At 36.7% G+C, this 25,115-nt stretch overlaps 1 protein-coding gene across 1 annotated transcript; it reads left to right on the top strand.

Moving 5' to 3' along the window:
* Window positions 1–769: 769 nt before the first annotated feature.
* Window positions 770–24,776, top strand: LOC132117722 (rho guanine nucleotide exchange factor 19-like). The gene is made up of 16 exons (XM_059527037.1): window positions 770–983; window positions 14,371–15,022; window positions 15,423–15,947; window positions 16,088–16,220; window positions 16,322–16,401; window positions 16,487–16,725; window positions 16,846–17,006; window positions 17,107–17,259; window positions 17,364–17,493; window positions 17,663–17,737; window positions 17,813–17,902; window positions 18,303–18,466; window positions 22,851–23,009; window positions 23,174–23,253; window positions 23,996–24,100; window positions 24,209–24,776. The coding sequence occupies exons 2-16, from the start codon at window positions 14,392–14,394 to the stop codon at window positions 24,364–24,366; spliced, it is 2,883 nt and encodes a 960-aa protein (XP_059383020.1). The 5' UTR covers window positions 770–983; window positions 14,371–14,391; the 3' UTR covers window positions 24,367–24,776.
* Window positions 24,777–25,115: the final 339 nt, after the last annotated feature.

Raw genomic sequence — 25,115 nt, 5'->3', positions numbered from 1 at the left:
GACTCCATGTTCTACATCACCTGCAGCAGAGACCCACAAAACCAAAGCTCTTTAATGTGCTTCCACTCTTGAATAAACTCATTTCTCAGTGCAAATGCATAAATAATCGGCCCGTAGATTAACATGAATAGGTTTTGTTTACCAAACAGTTCAATGATTTTTCTTTCTCTATTCTTTTTTTTGCTGATCTTCTAGACTTTCATACACGTGCTTGCTTGATAAACGACTCTTTCAGTTCTTCTAAAGTGAATAAATGAGGTGTGTAAAAGGGAGAGGAGCTAAAGAAGTTTTAAAGAGCATATCTGAGTGAGTTTCGGCATGCCCTCTCAGCTACTTGCTATCTTCAAACTGATACTTACCTAATTATACACACACACATGCACACACTCGCATGCATGGATATTCGCATACAGTCTTCTTCCCACCCTCTATCTCACGCCCCCACCAAACTAACCCTCCTAACCGACCGCCTGCTATCCACTTGCAAAGTACTGCTGTTGACACACAGGAATCCAGACCCACACACACACTCATGCTCGTTCTCCCTCATTGGCAAGAAGGACTCTCCTCTGAACCAGACGACAGCTTGTGCCTCTCTCTTTTTCCTCTGCTGGCAGGTGTTAGAAATAAAACCATAAATAAGAGTACGAGGGAGTCAGAGACAGCGCGAGAGAGCAGGACAAATGTCTATCTTCATTTGTTGCTAGAGAGAAAGGGAAATAGGAAAAAGGAACGATATGGAGGAGAAAGCTGTGATTTTGAGTAGTTAGAGTAGCTGTCATCTGCATTTTTGATTGAAGAGAACACTCGGATCATCTGGGCTCAAGCTGCAGCATTGTTGCTTGAGTTTGAGTGCAGCTGAGGGGAAACAAAGTAACCAAGAGGAACACAAGGCAGTCATGGACACTACAACACCTGGATGACTTGGACTTGCACACTGGAGTTGGACCCTATCCTGCCCACAGTCCACTGATACAAATGAGGTACTGTTTTTTTTCTTTCCCTTCTTAATCTGGAGATCTGTTGCATTTTAGATGATGTTTTGGGGAAAGACTGTATTTTGTGTTGCACTATGCATTGGAACAACAGTCTGAGACCACATTTAAAGTCTTGGATTCAGAATCTAATTTCCTCTAGGAAATAAATGAAAGTTTTAGGATTTTGAAAACAAAGAAACAATGCAATGAACAAGAAACATTTCAGATTCAGATTTCTAGGTCACTAATCAAGTACATTTGTAGCATTAATCATGTGAACTACTTTGTACAGTCAGATGTTCTTGCTTGCTGCCACTGAAGCTCAAGAATCTGTGTAGATCTTCTTTGGAGAACATGCAAATCAGGTTTAACACAAACCTGTGGAATTCATTCAGCTTGTTTGCTGCTGTCATATTAAAAAATATGAAATTCATATCAGTTTTTCAATCCAAGTTCAATCAAATTGTTGTTCATATGCAAATATTCCTAATAAATGAAATGCATTTGAATGAAACATATTATGTTTCTATTTTATACAGGTGATCCTCAAAAAATTTGAATATTGTGAAAGTTTTTTAAATTTTTTTATGTAACATTAAAAAAAAAGTGAAACGTTCATATATTCTAGGTTCATTACATGTAAAGTTAAACATTTAAAAAGGTTTATTTAAATTTTTTTATGATCAGAGCTTACAGCTCATGAAAGTCAAAAATCCAGTATCGCAAAATATTTGAATATAATATTTTTATTTTTAATAATAAAAAAATATTTAAGGATTTGCAAAACAGAAAAGTTATTTAAAGGTGCCATATAATGCATTGATACAACATTTACATGTTTCCCGGATGTCCCCAAATTGTGTATGTGAAGTTTTCTCAAAATACCCCAGAGATTATTTTTTATATCTTGTAGAAAATGCTACTTTTTAAGGTAATGCAAAAAAGTTAATTTTTTTTGTGTCCCCTTAAATGAAAATGAGCTGGTGTTCCCACCTCCCTTTTCAGACAAGTGTGGAGCTTCAAGAGCTCATGCTCTCGTCATACCACCGGTTTTACGGTTAACTGGTGGTGACCGTGTTACCGACCTCACATTGCTTCCAAATGCAATTTTTAATTACCACATTCCTATTTACACTCATTTTGGTAGCATGTGAAGGCAGCATTAGTGAAAACAGACAGAGAAAATGGTAGCTTTAGCAACATTAGCCTCACAGAGAGGCAAAACAAAATGAGGCATGATGCTTACTTTGTCTGAAGTCTGGAGATTTGTGCATGAAGTACTGGTATTGATCCCTCTTTCAGAAGCAATCTTTGCACAACTCTAGCTGAACTGACCTTCATTTAAATTAAATTTAATATATGCATTTAACAGACGCTTTTATCCAAAGCGACTTACATTGAATTCAAGCTAACAATTTTCTCTTAACATGTGTTCCCTGGGATTCGAACCCACAACCTTGAGCTTGCTAATGCAATGCTCTACCACTTGAGCTAAAATAACACTTTGTGAGGTAGCCCGGTGTAAAATCTTAGCACAAATGAATAGGACTTTTCCATTTTTTACAGGACATTTCCTTTGAAAATTAAATTTAACCACCATGTCCTCAGCGGCCTATGGAGACTCCTATGTTCGTTGGTGCATCCCAACACACAACACTTTTAATGGCTCTTTGGCACTGACATTGTACCTTCAGCAGCTACAGCACGAAACCATAACGGCGGACCGCAGCTTACCCAGGGCTGTGTATATGCTAATAGGGCATGTACACAGCGCCGAGTATGTCGTCATAGTCTGGAACTGCTCATGTGGAGAGACTGTTTATGATTTATTGGGATTATAAAACAATAAGTGGGTGGATTTTTACCATTATAGGTGAATTGTTTTCACACACTGTGGCCACACAACTGTGTTCAAACACCTTATAAAAGTGATTTTTGCATTCTATGGCACCTTTTAAAGTATGTTAATTTATGCACATACTTGGTCAGGGCTCCTTTAGCACAAACTCCATCATCAGTGATGTGTGGCATGGAAGCAATCAGCCTTTGGCACTGCTGAGGCACCTATTGAGCCTTCAACTCGGCTCGACTGTTTCTCTTCTTTCTCTTGAAAATATCCCATAGATTCCATTTGGGGTTCAGGTCAGGCATGTTGGCTGGACAATCAAGCACAGTCATATCATGGTCAGCAAACCATGATATTACCAAAAATTCAAACTAAAACCAAAAATCTCCTGGCAGATGGCTGCATTGCTTTTGTATTTGATAAAACACAAAACACCAGCAGACATCATGGCACCCCAAATCATCACTGACTTCAGAAACTTCTCACTGGACTTCAAGCAACTTGGATTCTGTGCCTCTTCTGTCTTCCTCCAGACCCCAGACCTTGATTTCCCAATGAAATGCAAAATGTACTTTTATCTGAAAAGAGGACTTTGGACCACTGAGCAACAGTCCAGTTCTTTTTCTCCGTAGCCCGTAGCCCAGGTAAGATGCTTCTTTTGTGGAGGGTGACACTTATTGTCTTCAAGACCATTGCCATTATTCCCCATTATACTCGTTTCAAAGAACAAGAGTTACCTCAAATTTAGTCTGTACAGATGGTCATTTAATGAAACTGAAATGTAAATATTCTAATATTTTGAGATACTGGATTTTTGACTTTCATTGAAGCCTTAATTATCAAAATTAAACCAAAATAACTTTTTAAATGTTAAATGTTACTTTACATGAAATTACTCTAGAATATATGAAAGTAAAAATTTTTGAATAGAAAACAAAAACCCATTTTTTTTCGAATGCATTTGTACATATGTTTGTATTTTTACTATATCAAAATGAGTATTATTTTTATTATTATTAATTAATACATTGTCACTAGTGGTACCAGATTTTGTTCCTGATGTTAGCTGTTTAAAGAAGTGGCTAAAGCTTTATTTTACTCTACTTTGTAATCTTACGGCTTCTTGTTTACTGGGTAAAACGGTGAATGTTTAAGGTCACTAAACGTATTATTATCATTTCTATCTGTCCTGCTGGGTTGGACTGCCAGACACTTTTTTCTTGCTTGAACAGATGCTCATGCATGAAGTATAATGTTTTGATTTGCCACTCATCACCTGCATAGACAAATCTCATGATACGCCTGGGATTTGGTCCAGTTTATAAAATCCTGGTAGAGCAAGCAGAAACACTGCCCTCCAGCCCTCCTAACAGACATCAAATCAGATGCAAATATGGCCATGCTGATTGCTTGCAAACTACTTAATGTTGCGTGCATAATAGTGCGAAAGATTGAGCAGGATATGAGCCCTGAATATTCTACTGCTGCAGGGAGCAGAGATGGTAAGTGTGCATGCGTGAGCTTCTGTTGATGTGAGGGGCAGGTGACTGCATGCCTGGACAAATGAGATCATTGTTGATATGCAGTAAAAAAGTAAAAAGTTATAAAATATGAATATTATATAAATAAAAATATAAATACAATGCCATGTGTGGAGCATGTGTTTTGGAGATTGTTTTCTTTTCTTTCTGAGCGGGAGGGTGCGACGTCCTCTTTATGACCTAGCACCTGTCTGATGGAAGGCTTTATGTTCTCCTCTACACTGCTGTGCGGGAATAGCAATTATCCCGGCTGCCCAGACAAAATTATTAAAAAGCTTAAACTGGCTTCATAACGTCCAAGTTTAGGTCATTTGCCTGGAAACTACGAAATCTTTTTAACATGAGTCATGAGTGAATGCCCACATGAGGATATGGGGAAAACAAAAGAAAGTATCAAGAAAGTATCATGTCACAAAACTCCCTGCCTTATTCATTCACTTCCAGTATAGCCTCAGAAACCATTGCCTGCATTTGTTTCGTAACGCCATTGGATGTGTAAGAGATATCCTTTTAATATTAGAGTGATTATGTCCCTCGAATATGGGTTATTTTTGAATGGAGTGAGATCAGGTGATTTTTGCATCCTTCATCTCCACTGATTAAAGTTCCGTGAAGGCAGTGAATTTGTAAGAGGGGGAGATTTTAGGATGTGTGTTTGAGCATGGATGGATCCCACAGGGTGTGGTTTGATGGTGCTTTGCTTTAGTTAACATGTTGGCAGATATGAAGATCAGAGACACAGTGGGGGCGGCCAGACCCTTCGAATATCTATCGTATCCTCGTATCTATCAGTGTGCAGCTCCACCAGCATGGCTGTGCCAGTCTGTGTGTTTATATGACTCATTGCATTCTCTTAGTTCTCAGCAGCTCATGCTGGTAGAGATAAGAACAGACTGGAGAGAGCAATAGATGGCACGGGAACTGAACTGGCATGTGTACAAGGAAAATACACTGTTTTTTTTTACTCTTTAAGGTCAATGATAAGATGTCATTTTTGTGTCAGATTAATTAATTGATTCAGAAATACATTGTGAGTACACATCTATGATGAGCATGTTTGTAATTTCTGAATTAAAATTAATGTAAATAAATGTCAGGATGATATAAGTGGGTATTATATCAAAGGAAAAAGTCAAATGAAAAAATTACATTTATTAGATTTCTGATCTGATTATGAAAGTAAAATGGTTGTGTTTCTTAGTTTTGTGTCTGTGTGTGTGTATATATATATATATATATATATATATATATATATATGCATATATGTATATATGTATGTATATATAAGTATATATATATATATGTGTGTGAGTGTGTGTGTGTGTGTGTATAACTTTTGTGTATTTATATGTAAAATGTATAGATATAAAATGTGTTAGTGTTTAACATTTATTTTGTAAATGCATAGATATAATTTATCATTATTATTAACTTATTTAGTTTAGTTATTAATTCATTTATTTGTCCACCAAAGCAAAACACTGGCACCACAAATTACAAATTATATTTAAATACAAAATAATAATAATAACTTAAAAAAAAAAGATTCCTTATATATGTAGATATTTTTAAATAATAATAATAATAATGATACACTCATTTGTGTACAATGTGTAACCAAAACATGCTTTTTACTTGGTCATAAATTTACTTTTTCTTTTAATGGTTACACACCATAACATTTTTAGAGACATTTTTACTTTATCATTCTTTTATGCCGTTGATCCCAATACCATGTTACATAAATATGGTAATAATTCGGTTCCATGGATTCAATTGTATTCAATTACCATGATACAACCATGGTACTTTTTGTCACTGTCATGTCAGAAATAGTATTTGTATCATTTGATTAAATGTAATGCATGCAATTACATAACACACCCTGATGAAGGCATGTAGCCGCAACGCGTAGGTGTACCTCTCACCAATTTCTAAAAAAAGCAAGCCAAGAATGTAATAAAGGCTTTTTAATTTTTTCACTGAGATATTCGAGTGCCTTGGAGTTCTTGTCTTCAGTAATGCATGCAATGTCTGAGATTTGCATTTCATTTTATTCCATAAAGTGCTCTCTTAACTCCTCCCATGGTCTGTCTTGTGTACGAAGCACCTGCCCCATCACCTGTCAGTTGGAGGCAACAGGCTGATTCTATATCTGCACCTACATGTACCAGAGTTTCAGTCTGTGGAAAAGAAAGCCATGCCACACCCAACAATATTCCATGTCCTTGTTCTTCGCGTGCAAATATTTTCTCTCCTCACTTACACTCGTTTAGCTTGCTGAATTCAGGTCAACAGGGCCACTCGGGTTAAAATGGGTGTCTAAAGCCCCTTCACTCAACCCTGTTAGTCTGACTGGCCTTAAAGGGCTCACCTGCAGAATGAACAGATGGTGACGGAGGAGGTTTGGGGAGTAATAAGAACAGACCTTGTTTGTGTGACTGCACGCTATTAGTGCCTCCCCCAATGGTCAGCACAGATAGGATGCAGACACACAAATAAGGCCTGTTCTTGTTTCGTGAGCTCAGACAGACCAGACTCTTTGTTTGTACTCTGGTACAGCTTACTGGGCAATTTAAGTGGAATGACAGAAGCGCAGTTATTTGGGGAATGTGGAAAGTGTCAGTGATCTTTATTGGGAGTGGGGGTCGACCATGATAATGAACTTGCTTTTCTTTGGCTCACAAAAGGCTTAATGGTTAACCATTTTTATAGTGTCCTCATTTTGCTTTTACAAAAGGCCATTGGATTTCAAGATATAAGATATGAAAGAAACAGGTTATGATTGTTGTAATGTGTTGGAAGGCACTAGCACTTTTTATTTGTCATTTGAAGGAACTTTCTATGGTTTTAAAACAGGAACATTTGTCTATAAAAAGCTAATAAATTCTTGAAAGGATGAAAGAATAAAAGAATGAAAGGAAGTATGGATATCTTGATATATTTTATGTACATTATTCTTGTACAAATGTATGTCAGTGCAAGTGTAAATGTTTTCTTTTTTTTTTGTGTGTGTTGCACATGTTTGTGTTTTCTATGAAAAGTGATCCTGAAAAAGCCAAGCCCTACAGGTATGTGTAAAAGGCTTTTTTCTTTCTTTCTTTTTTTGGGCTCTGCTCTGTGCACACCTGTTTAGTTACATAGCCTGCAGGCTTTTTCAGACTGGCTTGGACCTAATGTGAATAAAACAATTTGTACGTAATTTATTACATAGATTGACCTGAATACAATCTGTCAGAGAAAAACTTAAGAAATACCAGCAATGCAGGTATAATGTGGTAATTTCCAATGTTTTTTTAAATTGAAGTTTAAAGTTAAACAAAAAAATATATTTAAATAAAATATAGTATAGCACACAGTTTTTGTTTTTAGTAAATTAAATGAACCTTTATTTTTCCTTATTTATTTTGTATAATATTCATGCATTAACTATTTTATTTTAGTTATTACAGTGATTTATAGGACTATTACACTGCACCACTTTTGCATTAAAATGGTAATATCGGTGTATTAAAATGTCACAAACATATTGCAGCCTGCTGCATGGTCATTCTCAAAGTGAAAGCATTGTTGCGATCACATTTCAAAACAAGCTGCTCTGAGATACTAGTCTTTACCTGTCGATATAATAAAGCAGAGGGAGGGGGAGCGTTCAACCTGGCTTGGTTCACCTCCCGAACAGTGAGTGAAAGAAAACAGGAAGTTAAGTGTGAATCAGTGTGACGTGAATGGAACGGTGAAAGTAGGTCATCTTTGAAATGTGACAAATTTAACGGCACATTAAAGAACAGATTGAGCTGTATAAATCTTATAAAACATGAGCAGTGCTAGTGAATGTCATTTGTCAATTTTAGTTGTAAATCATGATACCATGACCTGACAAAGAGATGTTTGCAACTCATTTTACTTTCATAATCTGATGTATTTCCAAGTGTGAACTGTAGGGAGGGACTTATCCATTGATAAATAGGCGTTACACATCAGAATGGAGACAGACACAATGTGAGTTAGCTAAAACAATGCCTAAATACTAACGCCGATGGACAAGCAAACTATTTTCAGAAGAAGAGTAAGTTAATATGTTTCGATTTAATGATTAAGACAACAAACTATTTTGTCTTTGGAATAACATGCACTAAGGAATTGCTCACAATAACACAAAAAACATGCATTTGTTTGGGTCAATTTGATTTTGCTTGATTATATGCACTTTTATTAATGAAATTAGCTTTTATTTTATTTTTTAGAAGACTTTTTGCCCTTTTTTCCTTGTTGATGCTTTTTGGGTTATTTGTTGATCAGTAAACTGATGTAAAGGCCCTCTTGCAAAAAGTTTTCTATTAAATGAACATTAATAAGTAATGCTTACGATAAAAAGCATACGTGTCTATAATTAAACCTTAAAAGAGATTTGCCAGTGCCTAACCAAACCTATGCTGGACTTTAATGTGAAGCTGTGTGGTACATGCTTAAATATCCTTCAGATGCATTATTCAATCAGAACAAAATCAATGTAATAATAGTTCTTTGTTTCCACACTCAGCACTAGTGCTTGTGTACATAAAGCTCCTGTATTTGACTGGGTGTGTTTAGCATGGGAGGTATTAATGTCGAAAGAAGGTGAGTGCACAGATGTCCTAAAGAAGTGGTAACATTTTTCTTTAAGATGAGACCGTGGGGTTCAAGGTGGTCTAAAGAAGCTCAGCTTGTTAGAGTAATACCTTAAAGCATGCATTGTTACACCTATGGGCTTATCTCTCTGTTGGGTTGGAGAGAGGGTTGAGGGCAATCTCAATGCTTTGGGAACGTGAAAAGGGATTTCGGTGTATGTCTTGATGGAGTAGGTGGAGGAAGGCCTCGGGCACTTTGAGTGATCAGGCCCCACACCAAACACAAACAAAGAAGTGTTCTTCACCTCTAGATGTCCTCACCCACCCCATCAGAATTTTAATGATTCCATATATATACAGTGTTGGGAAGGTTACTTTGGAAATGTAATAGGTTACAGATTACAAGTTACCCTGTTTAAAATGTAATAGTAGTGTAACTTTTTCAATTACTTTATTAAAGTAATGTAACTAATTACTTTTGAGTACTTTTTGATTACTTTTCTAAATTTGTGAAAATTAAAGAATAATAAATAAAAGCATATACATCAACTTAAATACAGTTATCTAATAAGCATGTGACGTATTCTGTGTACTAAACTCCTGAAACATTGGTGTTTTTTTTTAAAACTGCTGTCTCTTTGTATATGATGATAGTTTTCTCAAAATAAGTAAAATGCACATTAAGTGACACAGAGCAGTTCTAGAAATTATGTTTATGTGCTTGTGTACTCCTATATTAAGACAGCAGAGGTTGAAAACACTGCGAGATTCAGTAGGCCTGTGTGTAGTAAATGAAACCATGTCTTTGCCATTAATTTAAAGGAGGGGCGGACTGGGAATAAAAATCAGACTGGAAAATCCAAACTCATACAAACAAATTCATGGACAAAACTATTTTTTTGTATGGACCTGACATAAAAAAGGTTTAAATCTTTAATTTGGGGACATGCAAAATAATTAAAAGTTCTCTCCTGAACTGCACCTTCACTTCCATTTTTCTCTTCAGGCTCTTTATTTTGCCCTGTTATCCATCTCTCTCATGACTTTAATACTCAAGATTGAACAAAACTATACTTTACAATACAATACTCTACAATACTATAATATATTTATAGAAAAATCCTAATACTGTACACGAGTCATGTTTTTCCCTTACAAAAATTAACCTTGCTTTTATTAGCCTATATAAAAGTAAAATAACCTTGTTTTTTTTTTTTTTGCAAATGGATTTGTATTTATTTTTAAATAAATACATTTGTAAAATAATTTTACATTTTTGGTTACCACAGTTAAACAATAGTAACCATTTTCTCTGGATTTATAGTTAAATATTAAAATGTTAATTTTCGTAAGGGTTGTTTTGTTGTCTGTCGTAGCTCCCCCTAAACCTATAAAAAAAAATCTGATTTTTTTTCAGCTAAATTCCTACTGTAACATTACAACAGATAATAATGATGTCCTTTATATAGTATTTTGAGTGATGACTGATGAGCAACGTGCTGCTGCTTGATTAAATAAATTTAAAAAACAAAGACAAAAAAGCATCTTTACAGATAAAACTGACCTGAAACCCTGAACAGTAGTTCTGCTTCTCTGCTCCAGCTGTACGCTTCCAAAGTCCACTCTCTCTCTCTCTCTCTCTCCCCCTCTCTCTCTCTCTCTCTCTCTCTCTCTCTCTCTCTCTCTCTCCCCCTCTCTCTCCCCCTCTCTCTCTCTCTCTCTCTCTCTCTCTCTCTCTCTCTCTCTCTCTCTCATTGATTACTCGGAGTCTGATCCAAACCGTTTGGCGGAGGCGCGGAGAGCGAGCGAGTCATGACTAACAATTCATGATTTATTAGAGATTTAATTATCAAATGGCGGATTCGCAAATGATCGCTTTAGTACATTCGGCGTGCAATTATACAATAACAATATTAAAATAGAGGGGCAATTGTCCCGGTTCTCCCGGTGTCCAGTCCGCGCCTGATTTCCACAGACACGCAGAAAGTGCAGGAGTTATATGTTGCATCTTTGGGGCTTAATATTTACAGACACTAGTCGATGTCATGTTTTGATTCAAGTGTACTGACCTACTTTTGATTTAGTCATCCAAAATGTGGCATATTCCGTCCGCGTTAGGCATTTCGTTTTTATGACTGGATTCTACGAACCAGACTGTGTTTCCGCATCCCGGAAATTATTAGGGCGGTATGTCTCAGAATAGCCAGAAAATAAATCAGTTAAATCTGTATGTATATGTGTGTAAATATTCAAATGTAATCCCCTTTGTAATCGTTAAAAATTTCATAAGTAACTGTAATTTAATTACTCATTTTTTCTTAGTAACTGTAACTAATTACAGTTACAATAATTTTGTAATTAAATTACGTAACGGCGTTACATGTAACTAGTTACTCCCCAACACTGTATATATATATATATATATATATATATATAATTAGATATAAATTTTTTTTTTCTAGAAAAATACTTTAACAAATGTGTCCATTATAAAGTAATCCATTATATTTAAAGAATAATAAACAGTCAAAATAGACAGTATTGGGGAAGCAAACAGAGCTGTTTAGAATTAGGTCCACAGTCTGACTAGCAGCTTTAAAAGTTAAGTATTAACCTTTTACAATAAAAGTGCTGTATATTAAAGCCACGTCATGCCAGGAAATTATTAAAGATCCAGTTCAGTTTAAAAAAGTGAAAATTCTTTCATTATTTAGTCATCATATTGTACTAAATCTGTATTGTGTTCATTTTCCATGGAACATAAATAGAGACTATTTGAATAACTGTTACACAGTACTTTTCCGTACTTTTCAAAACAACAATTCATCAACAAAACATTTAGGTTTGGAAAATCCAAACTCTTGACCAAAATGATCAAAACTTGTTTTGATGAAGTAATAAGTAAATACATTCACAATATTAAATCTTCAGTGAGCTATCTCTGTAATATTTGACTAATCATGTATACAATTTTTTTTTCTTTTACCCCTTTTGATTTTACTATCAAGATACAGCAGCTGAAAATGAGCTGACGTCTTTGAGTGTGAAAGGCAGATGCCATGATGCACCCTGGATCTCTCTGCCACAGGCCAATTCATTAGACCAACGGTGTCAGCCTGCTTCAGAGCAATATAACATACAAACATAAGCCTATGACACCACACTGTTAAACCCTAACGCAAACAAGCAAAAAAAAAAAAATCTAGAAATTAGGAGGGAAAAGGTTATTTGTGGTCTTTTTGGTGTTTTCATTGTGACATTGTGTATAGTTATTAATAAAAATTTATTTTATATGAGGACTTAGTGACAGCTATACACCATGAAAAAAAAAACTTTTGCTTTTTTCAAAAACAAAAAAATTGTTCTCATTGTTATTGCTGACATTGATGAATATGTACATATTTATGGAACCATGTGGTTGCTATCAGCTTCCATGTGCTTTTGCAGCATTGTTTTCTTTAATCATATACTGTAGCTACAATGAAGAAGATGGCAGTTTTCTATTCATTTGATTTGTTGACACCCTGACTTCCAGGAACCCTCCAAAATTACAGGGAGAATGTATACAACAAAGACCAAAACATAAGGAAATAACATGTTGAGAACATGGAAAATTACATGGTGGATTTTACAAAAAATTGTCAAATGGGTAAGACATCAATCTGAATGTATGGAATAACTGTATTGTAATGGGCTGTAAAATAGTGTATTATTCAATTTGTTTTATAGTAATAGCTACGCACAGCATTCACAACATTACTCCTGCTATTTGTACAGTACATTTAATTTGTGTAGCACAATAAAGGGTTTTGCAGTTATATTTTACAATGGTTCCCAAGTTTTGATGGCATTATTTGACATATATCTAAGTGACATGCGATATTTTAGCAAGAAATACCATAGGGCAAATGTTAGTTTGTTTAAAGCATTGCCTTGATAGCTCTTTGGATATTTGCGTTCATTGTCCATTACATGAGCAGAAAAGAAAAGTCATTTCAGAGAATTAATAATACTTTATAATAATAATAAATAAAGTAATTATATTTTAATAACAGATTACGAAGACATTAAATAAAGAATACTAACTGACAAACTGTTTTTTATTTCTGTGTTTGCATGTAAAGAATCCAGATTCGTTCCTTAAATCTCACATGTCCTGTGCACCTAACAGCATTCTCTATCTGGAGAAATAAAGAGACCTTTGTTTAGAGTAGGGAAAAGGTAACCATTTGTGCAGTGTTTGTTGTTCAGATGTGGGTATAGGTTTTATCAGTACAGAGGGTCAGATTGTGTTTTTGTGAGTATGTTTGCTTGTGGATCATGTCATGCAGTTGGTTTAGCTGCGTTAACATTCAGCTTAAAAGAGAAATTGAGAGGGGGGGAGACTGGTTATTTTGTGTTCTCTCTCAAAAAACAAAAAAACAAAAAAAATTGTACTACAGATATTGTTTGAGTGTTTCGAAGATTAACAATATATTGTTTCAAAACTATCACATTAAACAATGATTTATTCAGTTTTACATTATATTTTTTGGTTGATGATATGTTTACACATAAATTGCATGTAAGGTAGTCTAAGGCACCCAGGGGCAACCCAACTAGCATCCTTGGGTAGATTTTATCTCCAAGTTTAGAAAATCTCTCTCTTTAATTTATGGGTCAGTGAATAAGGCAGACGTGGGTCATCAGCACTGACAGTTTGCTGAGCCTTCATTGCTTTAATAGCCCAGGAAATGTCATAGCTCAAGCTTTCTCAGCCTTGCCTGTCCCTCAAGGCAAGACACTGAATACTAATAAGCGTTGCTTCTCCCATGACCCAGATTTGTTGTTTGGAAACATGGGAAATATGTATGAAAAAAAAACCTTTTCCAAAATGACCTTTTCAGTCAGGGTCTTTTTCATGAAGCATTCCATCTCAGATATAAGCTGCAAGCAAGACTAGACACTTGCCCATTATTATAGTTGGAGAGGCTGAAGTGTCCTCATGTGACTGCCTTGACATCTTCATGCAGAAGCTGCACTACAGCAGCAGTTTTGAGTAAGGGATCCAGCTGTAAATGATGTAGATAAGTATAGAGGATGAGGGCTGCATGCTGCGCTCTTTAATTAGAACAAAAAGATGCAGCGGTAGCGACTGAGCCAAGTCTGCCACGGGGGGAAGAGCAGAGCCTGTTCAGAGACACTTAACTTTACCCAGTGGAACACCAAATCCACTAAGAACTGCAGCGATGAGCCAAGCTTTACTGTGCATAAATCTGTGCTAGCACAACAAAAACATTGCCCAGAGGGATCTAATCCACTATGCTCAAATTTGGAGATGCAGCATCTGTCAAGACAATAGTTATAATACCTTACATTTTTTTTCTTAATATTATTGTTTCCCAATTTCTTTGCAGTGCGCATGTGCCTCCTAAGCCATGCTCCCCGGCTATGGATTCTCTCCTCTACTTGATTTCCAGCCTCACCTCCAAGCGTTCCATTGCAGAGGCGAGAGCTCTGACATGTGGTTCCCAGGCTCAGTTGAGACCCAGGCTCTAAGTGACTCTCGGGAAAGTAGGCCTCTCCTGCGACAGCATCAACACATTGCTGTGTGTCAGCAAGAGACGTTGGCCTTCATTGACCTTCAACAGCCAAGCGTTAATGGTGTCCAATCATGCACACCGGAAAACTGTTCCTCTCTTTGCTCCAAGCCTGACAGATGCAATGGAAGCAGTCCATCTGATTTTGCCAATAATGGGAGTACAGACACAACGCTGGACAATAATTTGACCAAGGATAGCAATAAGGTGGAAGGGGATCACGATCCGACGTGGACACCCATTACTGCCTTACCTGAAACAGTTTATGAAAAACCTGAACCAGAAGTTAAGGGACTCCGTTCTCGAGACTTGTTTCTGCCTCTGTCCTCTACATATGTACCCGAGAACAGGAACTCTTTGGAGCCTCAACAGCAGAGCTCCCCTTCTTCCCCCTTAGAGTTTCAGAGTTCTGACCCATTTCGCCCTCAAAGACGCACATCTTTGGGATCTATAAAGGAGAAGTCCATAAGTAAGTGCCGCTCTCATTTAAGTCTTGTTCCTACATTCCTGCTTTAAACAACAAATAGTTTGTCATAGTGCAGGGTTACTTTCACCTCTCAAAACAAGAGCTTTCTGATACAGGAGATTATTCTGCTGGTCTCTGGAGGCTACTAAATACAGTACACATTTTGAATGTGGGAGTCTCTACTAAAAGGTTGATGAATTGAAACATGTTTATATGATAAGGGTGACGTCCAAAATCTGTGCTGCTGACAGGTCTCCCACAAAGGCTGGGACCTACTGTACTAAAGTGATTGTGTTTGTTAAAACTAGAGATGGGTGTACAAGTGGATGGTTCCACTCAATATGCCTAGTAAATAATTGTCTATATTATATTTAGTTTTGCTTTTTGTACCTGATTCTAATAGGGCGTAAGATGAGGGTGTACTCTCCAGACACTATGAATGATGGGTCTCTCAGTAGCCCAGGTGTGGAGTGTGATTACATGCTTCCAACATCCTTCGAATCATTCGTAGAAGGAGGCCTTGGAATGGTGGGTTCTACCATACCCACATCCAGTAGTTCCAGCTCTCTCCCAGGGGTAGATGAGGACCTTTCTCTTCTTTCCTTACCAACGACTCCAAAACCTTTCTTAGATCCCCTTCAGGAGGGTGCCAGATTGGAGGTGGGTGTGAATGATGGGGGGAGGCAGAGGTTGGGCCTGGAGGACTGCAGGACTCTGAAAGACCCTGCCTTTAACAGTGTGACCTCGCTGCCTCTGTCCCGTTCTCGCTCAGCAGACAACGAGCGCCGGCGCTTCTCTGCTTCTGAGCTAATTTCTCGTCTTCAACTCTCCCAGAGGAAAAACTCTTTTACCCTAAAGCTAGGCAAGTCTCTTTCTGCTCGTGTGGCCTCCCGGGACCGCCACCTGTCTGGAAACCTCAGCTCAGACTGTAAGTGACTCATCAAGACTGATTAGCCTAATGAAAGACTTTATTGTTTAAGTTTTTTCCTGTGATGTCATCACACCCCAGTGCTATATTTTCAGCTCTATTCCTTTTGTATACTTTCTCCCTCCCTTGTCTGTTTGTAGACAAACCCAGTTCCAGACATCACTTCTCAGGGGGATCAAGTGACAGTGCGCCACATTGTCCAGTGGGGTCTGCACCACCTCTGCCCTCTGCTGACTGTAATCTGCCACAGCAAAGGAGAAGTTCTAAGCAAAGGTGGCTCTAAAACTCAGATAAAGATCAAAAGCAGTGAGTAGAATATAACCGTTAACATTTTAACATTTAACATTTAACATTTCTATTGTTTTTATTTTCAGTATGAGAAAGGTTTCCATTGATGAGGATGGAGAGAGTCCTCCTAGTAGCTCTAAACGCCTGTCACGCTTCTTGCCAAACTGTAAGTCCAAAATACAATAAATGTGAAATTTGATACATATACAGTATATAGTATTATTTACCAGTTTTCTCTTCCTCTCTCTCAGTAATCTTGTATCAGGAATACAGTGACGTTGCTATAAACAGAGATATACAAAGGCAGCAGGGGGCAGAGCCAGGAACCGATGAGGAAAGAGGAGACTCTGTGTCCACTGGCAACCTGTCTCCATCCAGTTCATTCCGCTCATCTCGAGGCTCCGCCTTTTCCCTTTGGCAAGATATTCCTGATGTTCGTTCCAGTGGACAACTTGACAACTTCAGCAATGAAGAGCGTAAACTACAGGAGGTGACTCCAAGATTCAGAAAGTCTGTTTTTATTTTTATTTTTTGGCGGGGGGTTATCAACCAACACATTTTGCTGAGAAAGAAACAATTCATTTTATCTTGACTTGTTTTCTCATTTCAGGCCAAGTTTGAGTTGGTGACGTCAGAGGCCTCATATATACGCAGCTTGTCTATTGCAGTTGATCATTTCATGATATCTCCTGAGCTGTGTGAGTGTCTTGGGGCACAGGAGAGGCAGTGGCTCTTTTCCAAACTGCCTGATGTAAAAGAAGTCAGTGAGAGGTGAATAAAGAATAACTAAAATTGTGCTTTTTTTTTTGAAAGAGTAAGCCTTCTTCAGAGATGCAAACTATCCCTATTTCAATTCTCCTCTTGTCCACAGATTTCTTCAAGATTTGGAGCACAGGTTAGAAGGAGACATTCTGCGTTTTGATGTGTGTGACATTGTTCTTGACCACTGTCCTGCACTGCGGAGGGTTTATCTGCCTTACGTCACCAATCAAGCCTACCAGGAACAGACCTACCAGCGGCTATTGTAAGCAGTCTTTTACTGTAAAACTGCTATCTAACAAGCATAACAATTATTGCAATATTGCTGTTTAAGAGGTTTATTATTTTGCTTTTTTGGTGTTTTCTTAGGCAAGAGAATCCCCGTTTCCCTGGAATTCTTGCCCGCCTGGAAGAGGACCCAATATGCCAGAGGCTGCCTCTTACATCATTCCTTATCCTTCCTTTTCAAAGGATCACACGCCTCAAAATGCTAGTGGAGGTATTCCATCATGCACATCCAAATGTGATAGTGATAGAGGGCACAGTCTCTATCTTTTAAATTTTGCACAGCTATCTTAAAAGTTGAAGACTCTTATCAAGCTTTAGAGCCAGGCTTACAAAGTTAATCAATTAAACTATCTTGTGGTAATGAACTGTGTCCATTATAGAATATCCTAAAGAGAACAATGCCTGGATCACGAGATGAGGACACTGCCACCAAAGCACTTAATGAGCTCAAAAAGGTGAGTAAAGTAAGAGAGGACCATGTTTTTGGAGTATATATGAAAATGAAAACTTAATCTGGTCTGTTTCACTAGATAATAAAGGAATGTAACTCCAGTGTGCAGTCCATGAAGAGGATGGAAGAACTAATTCATCTAAACAAGAAAATTCACTTTGAGGGGAAGGTATAACATTTAGCATTAATTTTAATGTTTACTTACATACGTACTGTACTGTATATCATATAGGGGCATCATGAACCAATTTTTATTTTTTTATTGAGGTGCGAGTGGCAGCACTGGCTCACTTTGTGCCATTCACAAAGTATGATGCGACCAATAGGGGATTTTTGACTACTTAGTTCTGTCCATAAACGTTTTGCAACTGAAAGGTGCATTTTGAGGGTCTAAATGTCACACAATAAACATCACATGACTAAATTTTATTAAAAACTTTACTTACAATAGTTATCAAGTATACAAAATAATTAATTGCTTTTGGAAGTTGCATTCAGAAATCAGTTTGAATAAAATGTTTTCATATTACTGGCTAGTCAGTTTATGTGTTTGTTTTCTTTTATTTTAGATTTTTCCTCTCATCTCCCAGTCTCGTTGGTTGGTCAAACATGGTGAACTGCTAGAAGTGGACACGCAGAACTTGAGTATTTCTGGGTCCAAGTTTAAACTTACCACTCGGCCCGTGTACCTTCACCTGTTTAATGACTGTCTTCTGCTGTCCCGAAGGAAAGAGTAAGTCTAATGGGAAAGGAAAAAAGATAAAATTATAAAACTAACAAATGTGTACTTTAAAGTGTTAGTTCACCCAAAAATTAAATTAGCTTGTGTTTTACTCACCCACGAAGCATCCTAGGTGTATATGACTTTCTTCTTTCAGACGAATCCAGTTGGAGTTATATTAAAGGGATGGTTGATTGTGATTTCACTTTTTTAATGTTAGTTAGTGTGTAATGTGGCTGTTGGGGCATAATCAATATCTGCAAAGTTGCAGCTCTGAGAGTTCAATGCAAATGGAGATATCGTCTTTTTAAAATTTTGTAGTTTAATGCCTACAAAAAACAGCAGGTAAAGGACTACAGCGAGCTTCTTCCCAGGTCCGTTATGTCCCAAACCCAGATAAACCCCACACCTGGGAACACGCAACAAAGGGGGCAAGGCCATGCTGTGCTGCTTTAGAGAAGAGGAAGAGAAAACTAGGGGTGCACGTAAAAATCTGTTCATATATGAATCGTGATTCTGTCTTCTAACGATTATGATATATAGCCCTTCTCTGCATCTCTCTCTCTTGCTCTCTCTCTCGTCAGCTCAGCTCCAAAAAACTGTTCCATTTATACACTTATTTTCACATAGCAATAAGATGCATTATACATGGACGTGCGTACGGTTGCTGTACTGTATTAAAGCTTTAATTAGAATAAAACCATATATTAAAAGCTAACAGAAGCAGTAGTATTTACAAACAACAGCATATCTAAAAGTATGAGACAACAACAAACAAACATACCATTAAGAGCTCTGCTTGCACAGGTTCTGTGCGATCCTCTTCATTGATATCCTCAATCTGGCTCAAACTGATAAGCAATATAGAGGACTTCATTGTTTACAATCAGTGTTGGGAAGGTTACTTTGGAAATGTAATAGGTTACAGATTACAAGTTACCCTGTTTAAAATGTAATAGTAGTGTAACTTTTTCAATTACTTTATTAAAGTAATGTAACTAATTACTTTTGAGTACTTTTTGATTACTTTTCTAAATTTGTGAAAATTAAAGAATAATAAATAAAAGCATATACATCAACTTAAATACAGTTATCTAATAAGCATGTGACGTATTCTGTGTAATAAACTCCTGAAACATTGGTGTTTTTTTTAAACTGCTGTCTCTGTATATGATGATAGTTTTCTCAAAATAAGTAAAATGCACATGAAGTGACACAGAGCAGTTCTAGAAATTATGTTTATGTGCTCGTGTACTCCTATATTGAGGCAGCAGAGGTTGAAAACACTGCGAGCTTCAGTAGGCCTATGTGTAGTAAATGAAACCATGTCTTTGCCATTAATTTACAAGAAGGGCAGACTGGGAAAAAATTCTGAATAATTCAAACTTATACAAACAAATTCATGGACAAAACTATTTTTTGTGTGGACCTGACATAAAAAAGGTTTAAATCTTTAATTTGAGGACATGCAAAATAATTAAAAGTTATCTCCTGAACTGCACCTTCACTTCCATTTTTCTCTTCAGGCTCTTTATTTTGCTCTGTTATCCATCTCTCTCATGACTTTAATACTCAAGATTGAACAAAACTATACTTTACAATACAATACTCTACAATACTACAATATCTTTATAGAAAAATCCTAATACTGTACATGAGTCATGTTTTTTCCCTTACAAAAATTAACCTTGCTTTTATTAGCCTATATAAAAGTAAAATAACCTTGTTTTATTTTTTTTTATTTTTTTTTGCAAATGGATAAATAAATACATTTGTAAAATAATTTTACATTTTTGGTTATCACAGTTAAACAATAGTAACCATTTTCTCTGGATTTATAGTTAAATATTAAAATGTTAATTTTCGTAAGGGTTGTGGTGTTGTCTGTCGTAGCTCCCCCTAAACCTATAAAAAAATAGGAATTTCTTTTCAGCTAAATTACTACTGTAACATCACAACAGATAATAATGATGTCCTTTATATAGTATTTTGAGTGATGTCTGATGAGCAACGTGCTGCTGCTTGATTAAATAAATAAAAAAAAAAGACAAAAAGGCATCTTTACAGATGAAACTGACCTGAAACCCTGAACAGTAGTTCAGCTTCTCTGCTCCAGCAATCCTCTCTTCCTCCCTCTCTCATCCTCTCTCTCTCTCTCTCTCTCTCTCTCTCTCTCTCTCTCTCTCTCTCTCTCTCTCTCTCTCTCTCTCTCTCTCTCTCTCTCTCTCTCGCATTGATTACTCTGAGTCTGATCCAAACCGTTTGGCGGAGGCGCGGAGAGCGCGCGCGTCATGACTAACAATTCATGATTTATTAGAGATTTAATTATCAAATGGCAAAAAAAAAAAAAAAAAAAAAAAAAAAAATTATCAAATGGCGGATTCGCAAATGATCGCTTTAGTACATTCGGCAGGCAATTATACAATAATGATATTAAATAGTGGGGCAAAATCGGCTGCCAGGTCACCGGGAATTGTCCCGGTTCTCCCGGTGTCCAGTCCGCGCCTGATTTCCACAGACACGCAGAACGTGCAGGAGTCATATATTGCATTTTTGGGGCTTTATATTAACATACACTAGTCGATGTCATGTTTTGATTCAAGTGTACTGACCTACTTTTGATTTAGTCATCCAAAATGTGGGATATTCCGTCCGCGTTAGGCATTTCGTTTTTATGACTGGATTCTACGAACCAGAGTGTGTTTCCGCATCCCGGAAATTATTAGGGCGGTATGTCTCAGAATAGTCAGTGCAATTTGGGAAAGAAATCAGTTAAATCTGTATGTGGATGTGTGTAAATATTCAAATGTAATCCACTTTGTAATCGTAAAAAAATTCATAAGTAACTGTAATTTAATTACTCATTTTTTCTTAGTAACTGCAACTAAATACAGTTACAATAATTTTGTAATTAAATTACGTAACGCCGTTACATGTAACTAGTTACTCCCCAACACTGTTTACAATACAACCGGAGCACATCCTGAGCTTGAGGGGCCGGGATGTTCAGACATGTTCTAGAGGTGGTTTAGAGAACTACAACACACTGAGCCAGCTGACCAATCTCAGCCCATCGCATATTTCTGAGTAAGGGGCTTCATAAAAACAGGAAATGATCGAGGCGTCTGTCAGAGAAGGGACATATCGGTATGGAATAAAGGTAAATTATGTGAAAAATAATGTTTTTTTTTTTTAAACGAAGCATTAACATGTTAGACTGCACCCCATAAACACAATCAAACCTAGAAAAAACCCAGTCAACAGCCAGGATAAAAATTATTCTGGCTATTCCAAGCTCTGTCATTGCAGTCAGTGGGTGTTGCAGTTGAACTGTCCACATGTTGCCAAATAAAGCTCACACATTCATAATAAAACATTCATGCTGCAGACGGATCCAGGGGATGAATAAAGTCCCCTGTAGTGAATCCATGTGTTTTTGTAAGAAAAATATCTAAATATCTAAAATATCTAATATATCATATTTCAAAAGTTTTTATACACTTTTCTCTCATTTATGTTATCTGTTATATGCAGATCCGTTCCGGCTGATGATGCAGTATGTAATATGCACAGAGAGTGCTCCTCTGAGACATGCTACTCGTGAGTTTGTTTATAGGAGCAAAGGAAGCAAAGTTTCTTTACTTTAGCAAAGAAGAACCAGTCTCTATTGGTTTATATGGAAATCCTGCAACATTTTTCTTTACAAATCCTCAATTTGTATTTCTAATTCATGACTGCCATTTTGTTTTGTTCTATCTCCACATTCGTCACTAATCACGTCTAACTGTTTCAGTGTATGACAGTCAGCATAAGTGAGAATTTTTTTTTTATCAGGTTTGAAATATGGATATTATTCTTACAAAATCTCATGGATTTGCTACAGGGGGCCTTTATTCATCCCTTAGAGCTGTCTGCGGCACATTTTATTATGAATGCGCAAACTTTATTTGACGACTTATGGACTGTTCAGTTGAAACACCCACTGACTGCAATGATATAGCTTGGAATAGCCAGAACAATTTTAATATAACTCCAACTTGATTCCTCTGAAAGAAGAAAGTCATATTTACATTTACATTTATTCATTTAGCAGACGCTTTTATCCAAAGCGACTTACAGATGAGGAGAGTGGAAGCAATCAAAAACAACAAAAAGAGCAATGATATATAAATGCTATAACAAGTCTCAGTTAGGTTAACACAGTACACCTAGCATGGGTCATATACAACTAGGATGCTTCGAGGGTGTGTAAAACACAGTCTAATTTTAATTTTTGGGTGAACTAACCCTTTAATGTCCAATGCAGTATCTGGATTCTTAAGCAAAACCAGCTAAAAACCTTGTTTAGATGATATTACTCTGCTACAAAATCTGTCCCCTTTCTACCCTGTCACAGCACGTGGAAATTTATGGTGTTTGTACATGCAAAGATTGAGGACCTCAAGGTGAAAGATCTAAGCCAGAAACTTCAGGGAATCTCAGGCTTCATCTTCTATCTGCAGTTATGTGAGGGCCAACAGTTAAAACACCAGATTCTGCTCAAGTCACCCACAGAGTGAGTACATTCACAGCACTCTCAAATATTAACATCCAAAATCCAGTCACTAAAAAAAAGATCTGAGCGTTCCTAGAAATTGAGCCACACCAGGAAATATGTCCTAACAGGATGCATAAAATGAAGTTTAAAACGGAGTCAAGAACATTTTGTTTTATATGTAGGAGCAGCAAACAGAGGTGGATAACAGCCATGTTTCCCTCCGTTCCAAAGACAGCTATTGAGCAGACCAATGAGAATGATGGTGTGTAATTTCTTTGTCTCCCTCCTGTCATGCATTTCAGATTTATCTACATTTAAAAGTTAAAGCTGTTATTTAAATGGTATGTAGAAAGTGAATTGTGGTTGGTAGCATTAGATGGATAATCACCAAGTTAGGCTGCAGTGTGTACCAGATTGTTCAGATACTTTATGATGAAAGTCAAAAGTTTGGCAATGTTAAAATAAGCAGTTTGGACTGTTCGGCCTAACATACAAAGTCATCAGTTATTTCACTGACATAACATTGAAAAAAAGTGGATTATACAGTTCTGCTCAAGAATATCCTGTTTACTTGTGAACTAAGTACCTCAAAAAGAAAAAAAAAAAAAAACTCTAATGAGGATTAGTTCACCCAAAATTGGAAATTGTCTCAGCATTTACTCACTATCATGTACCTGTACGACCATATGGATTCTGTTGAACAAGAAGTTTTATTTTTTTTAATATACCAATTCTAACTATTAACAAGTTGCTTATTAGCATGCCTATTATTAACATATTGGGCGTTATAAGTAATTAGTACTTATAAAGCAAATATTCTGCATGACCATATTTTACATCCCTAATCTTACACAACACCTAAACTTAACAACTACCTTACTAACTATTAATAAGCAGCCAGTTAGGAGTTTGAGGCAAAAATTAGTTACTTGTTTCGAGAACTGAACCTTAAAATAAAGTGTGACCAAAATATTTAAACTTAATGTCTGCATTTGTCTGTATAGATCTATCTCAAGTCCAGTGCATCAAGAGCTACCAGTCTCAGGAGCATGATGAGTTAACGCTGGAGAAGGCAGAAATCCTTCAAGCTGTAACAATTACAAGTGATGGTAAGGAAAATAACTTCCTCTGGCTACACTTAGTTTTTTCCTTTGAAAAAGAGAAGCTGGAGGATTGCAAATAACAGATAAATGACGCTTTATGTTTTCAATTCACAGGGTGGGTAGAGGGGATCCGGTTGTCGGATGGAGAGCGGGGCTGGTTCCCCAAAACTTATGTGGAGGAGATCACAAGCCGCAGTGCTCGTTTGCGAAACCTCCGTGAAAACATTCGCATTAAATGTGTCTCACAAAAATTAGAGGGAGAGACTCTCTGAGACCTTGAAGTATGGAACATAGTTTTACTTAAAGGGTTAGTTCACCCATAAATTTAAATTAGCCTCTGTTTTACTCACCCTAAAAAGCATCCTAAGGGTATGTGACTTTCTTCTTTCACACAATCATCCAATCGTAGTTATATTAATAATTGTCCTGGCACCTCCAAGCCTTTCAATGGGGGTAAACCATAGGGCTAAAAAGTGTTTATTACATTCTAAATATCGATATTTATCATACAGAAAAACATGGATTCGCTACAGGATGCCTTTATTCACCCCACGGGTGCTTCTCCACCCCAACTCCTTCCTGAAATCACCATATATGGAGCTGACAATGCCTAGTTTTACTATGCATAACCTCATCTGAATATAATTTCTATGCATATTCCCATTCACGTGACACCATATTTAACACCGTTAAAGGTTCAAGACATTAAGGAAATATGAGATATGGACTATAAATGCTATTTGTGCCATACACAATTTTTATTGCTAAAAATCATCCCTAGCTCTTCCTTGTTATTTTTTAGCATAAATATATAAAAATAAAAATCCCTAAAAACAAAACTGTTTAAAATAGTTGTCAGATAAATATTTTAGAATATAGTTTGTCTCATTCCTTTCCGGCCGAATAGTATTTCAATTGCTTTAAACTATTAAAATAACATTTAATTTATCCAGTTTTGCTGATAAGGTGAACATCTTTTAGTTTTTAGCCTATATTTATTGCAGTGTAAATAGAATTGTCT

This window comes from Carassius carassius, chromosome 37 (assembly GCF_963082965.1).
Source record: "Carassius carassius chromosome 37, fCarCar2.1, whole genome shotgun sequence".
Lineage (NCBI taxonomy): Eukaryota > Metazoa > Chordata > Actinopteri > Cypriniformes > Cyprinidae > Carassius > Carassius carassius.
The sequence above is the reverse complement of the archived record's forward strand: the minus strand, read 5'-3'. Positions and strand labels throughout refer to the sequence as shown.